At 28.7% G+C, this 3,789-nt stretch overlaps 1 protein-coding gene across 1 annotated transcript in view; it reads right to left on the bottom strand.

Moving 5' to 3' along the window:
• The window catches only part of LOC106470659, a gene marked incomplete at its 3' end in the record, with an annotated part of 26,492 nt that overhangs the window by 11,267 nt on the left and 11,436 nt on the right, over positions 1–3,789 (bottom strand). Inside the window, exons 2-3 of the mRNA XM_022399289.1 lie at positions 2,665–2,784; positions 1,545–1,620 (exon numbers count right to left, since the gene is read on the bottom strand). Coding sequence (XP_022254997.1) covers positions 1,545–1,620; positions 2,665–2,784 — 196 coding nt within the window. The remainder of the gene's footprint in view (positions 1–1,544; positions 1,621–2,664; positions 2,785–3,789) is intronic.

The raw sequence follows: 3,789 nt of genomic DNA, 5'->3' as shown, positions 1-3,789 counted from the left end.
TTATTCAATTTCTTAATTTAAAAATAAATACTAAAAAAACACAGATAAAGATCAATTTTTGTGAGTCACATGGCATGTTGAATACAGCACTGATTCAAATTAGATGTTTGTGAAGTCAAAATACCAAGTCAAAAGTTTCATACGAATCAGTAACTCAAATTACCAATATTGACAAGCTAGAATATAAAATAAGAACCTCTTATCTTTTCAATTTGCTAAGATATTGCTCGGTACTAAATCAAACAGTGGCACCCCACCCACCTCTTTACATTTTCGGAAAGCTCCCTCATATACACTTACTTCTATATATGTCATGAATAACCTATTGAAAGCACAAAATGTCTCCCTAGTAGCTTTCTCAGCCATTTTAAATTCTTAGGACACCATCTCTTTCTTTCAAACCAAGATTTCAAGGAGGTAGGTTGTCTTTAGTCTGCTTGAAATATTTTTAGACTGAAATACAGCTTAGTTACTAAGCTTGATAAATTATAGTGGAATTAATATAGTAATTAATGATTTTTTCAGTGATCCAATTATATATACAATACCTAAAAATTACTTTGTTTGATATCCTCCACATTCAAAATTTAAAAAGGCTTAGCAACCTATGTCAAGCAACAACCGAGTACAAAGGTCATAACTAGAAGAGATAACTGTTTGCTTTACTTCTTTATTTACTGTTCTTTTTTTTAAGAAAAATAAGTTTAAGAACTTATTTCTAAATAGAAATGATCTATATACATACATAATGTATAATAATTGTGATGTGACTATTTTACAAAACATTAGTCTACTAAAACACAGCCAAGACAGGTCACTTTGTAAAGACTAAAAGTCAGTTTTATATTACTGGATGTGGTAACATGAGAGCATGTGCACCGCATCATTGTAACTTCTGTATTTTTAGCCAGGCATAGCTGAAATGTCGATATAATAAAAAATAAGAGATACATTACTGAAAATAACAGATAAAGTTTTTTGTTCTGAAGAAACGTTTCATAACTATTTGGACATTAAAAAGATTTCACATGTGAAATTTGAAAATTTTCTAATGCATAAAAATATTTTTAATCTTAAAATGAAAATTACTTTGCATGTTGGATAGGCAACATGCAAAAAGAAAAAAAAGAGCATGAGAAAAACATTGCTTTACAAAGCTTAAAATATTTTGCATATAAAAGCATTGTAATGTTTACTGATAATCTGCCAAATTTTGTTAACATACACTTACTAATTTAAAAGTTATAGCATGAAAACTATAACAAGCACAAAATGGTTATGAAGTATGTCCCAGGGACCGAGCCCGTGCTGAAAGAGTTAATGAATTTGATGAAATGTCATAACATTATTCACATAACTAAATTAATTTAGGTTACTATATGATAAAGAAAAAGTCTCAAAATCCCATAGATGTTAAATACTAGTTATATCTATTGTAAAAACAACTAAGTCCAAGTTATATCTATTATCATAAAAACATAATCCTAAATGTATCTGTCATCTACTCAAGTAACTTTTTTCCTCATATTTTTCTTAATAGTCACCTTTTCCATTCCTGGTGGTACACCTTTGACGAAGAGGACAACCTTCTTGGCATCACCTTGTTGCACTGATCCTAGCCTAAGAATACAAGAAAGAATTGACAATTATCTTGTAATCTATACAATCAAATGTGATATCTAAATTCTGAACACTTACAGTGAACACGTAAAAACTACTCTTCCCGCAACAAACATCAAAAGGAAAAAAGCTGTAATGACTATAAATAATAATTGGAAGTTTAATATTTCTTAAACATATATTTAGTTCTATTATTTAATAAAACTAACAGTCCATATTTTGTTGTATAATTTCATACATGAGCTTACATTTTGAAGTACATTAAGTCTCATTTTCTAGCAAACAAATTCATAACATTAACCTTAGAAACTATATAATAATTTCTAATCTCATATCTAAAATATTAATTCTTAAAATGAAGTACCAGACTAGACCTGTGATACTGATATCTTTTATTGAAATCTCAAATAAAATGAAACCAAAACCAATTTTGCAACAGTAAACTTTTCTTCCATACTTTATATACATACTCTGTTAAATATTAAAACATAATTTTACTACAGCTTCTATTTACAGAAAATAGTAACTATTTCTACAAATACTGTATTTTAAGTTATTCTCACACTTACGTTCCAAGTATCTTTGCAAACTGTTAGTGAAGCTAATAAACCTATGACATAAACATTAAAAAAAGTGTCAAGCAAAAACCTTAAACCAAAATGAAATTTGAAAAATATGCACTATATAACAAACTGTATAAAAATCTTCTCTCTTTATCAACAGGTGTAAATATTAATAATTCTAAAAACTGTTGCAAACAAATCAATTAGAATCCCTAACTGCATAGAAACGTTTGAGCACAGTACAATAGTTCGTAGGTATAAGTGACATTTTCCATTTTCAAATGTAATTCTACACATATTGTGTAACTGTACTATATTTTAAATAGGGTTGGATTTTATAAACATATGTTTACCAAATCTTTCTCATTTTAAAACATTAAGATTTTTTTTAAACTAGCATAAGTAAACTCTTCCAAAATAAACAGACACAAGAATATAAGTTGTACAGATTTAGAAACTAGGTTATCAAAAACATTCTTACATTTTTCTTGGTGGTAAAAATTCAACAGGCAAGTTTGCTCCCGGTCCCCAGCTGTACGAGTTGAAAGTTAAAGAATTATAGTCTTCTGAAAGAGGATCCCAATCATCTAGATTCTGAAAACTAGAATTCACAAATATATTTACTTGTGATATCTATATTGTTTACACACAAAAATATTTGTGAAGAATAATTTTTTATTGTAAATCAAATGCCTAACGCAATAATTTAATTTTACAGTATGATTCCTTTATCCACAATAATGTTAAGGGTATAAACCTCTTTCAACTGTAGTCATTCCATATGTCTAACATACTCACAATAAAAAGTATGTTTTTAATAATTAATTAATTTAATATGGTATCATGAATTGGACGTCTGAATTATGAACTATTCATTTTACCCTACTTAGCAACAATTAGTGGTTGAGGTGAGTAAATACCAGGTACAATATACGAGGATACTGAAAAAACTGAAGATATATTTCAGAGGTTATGAAAATGCAATATACAATTTGTAGGTTCGAAAGAAGTATTTTTATTCTTCACATAAAAACCACCTTTTAATCTGACTTGTCAGTGTAGGAGTCGGACTGACATTGGTAATTCAGACATACCTTGAGTTCAAATATGCTTGAACATCCGATTTTTTGTCTACAACAGAATTGTACATTTGAATAAAAGCATGCCACATTTTTTTTTTTAGATACACTAATAAATTTGGAATTATAGTGAACATTCCTCCTCCAGTACGGAGTCAGTCCACTCTACGGACTATGCAAATTATGTTAAACTCTGTACAAGTATAAACCCATAAAATTTCAAATTGAGGGACATTTATTTTGGAATTGAGAATATTTCCTCAGGAATAAATATTTATAGAAGAAACACAGGTTTCTTGAAAAAAAAGCTTGAGATCTTTAGTTAAAAGTTGAGCTAAATTGAAAAATACTAACAAGTCAAAGTCCATGTTTTGGGCTACGTAAATCTAATATTCCCTCTTAGCCTTAACTTATTTAGTATCGGCTCGGTCCCTTGGGACCAAACACAATCATTTTGTGCTTGTTATAGTTTTCATGCTATAACTTTTAAATTAGTAAGCATATGTTCACAAAATTCAGCAGATCAT

Source organism: Limulus polyphemus, unplaced genomic scaffold, assembly GCF_000517525.1.
Source record: "Limulus polyphemus unplaced genomic scaffold, Limulus_polyphemus-2.1.2 Scaffold4147, whole genome shotgun sequence".
Taxonomy (NCBI): Eukaryota; Metazoa; Arthropoda; class Merostomata; order Xiphosura; family Limulidae; genus Limulus; species Limulus polyphemus.
Note: the sequence above shows the minus strand (reverse complement) of the source record. Positions and strands in the feature narration are given on the sequence as shown.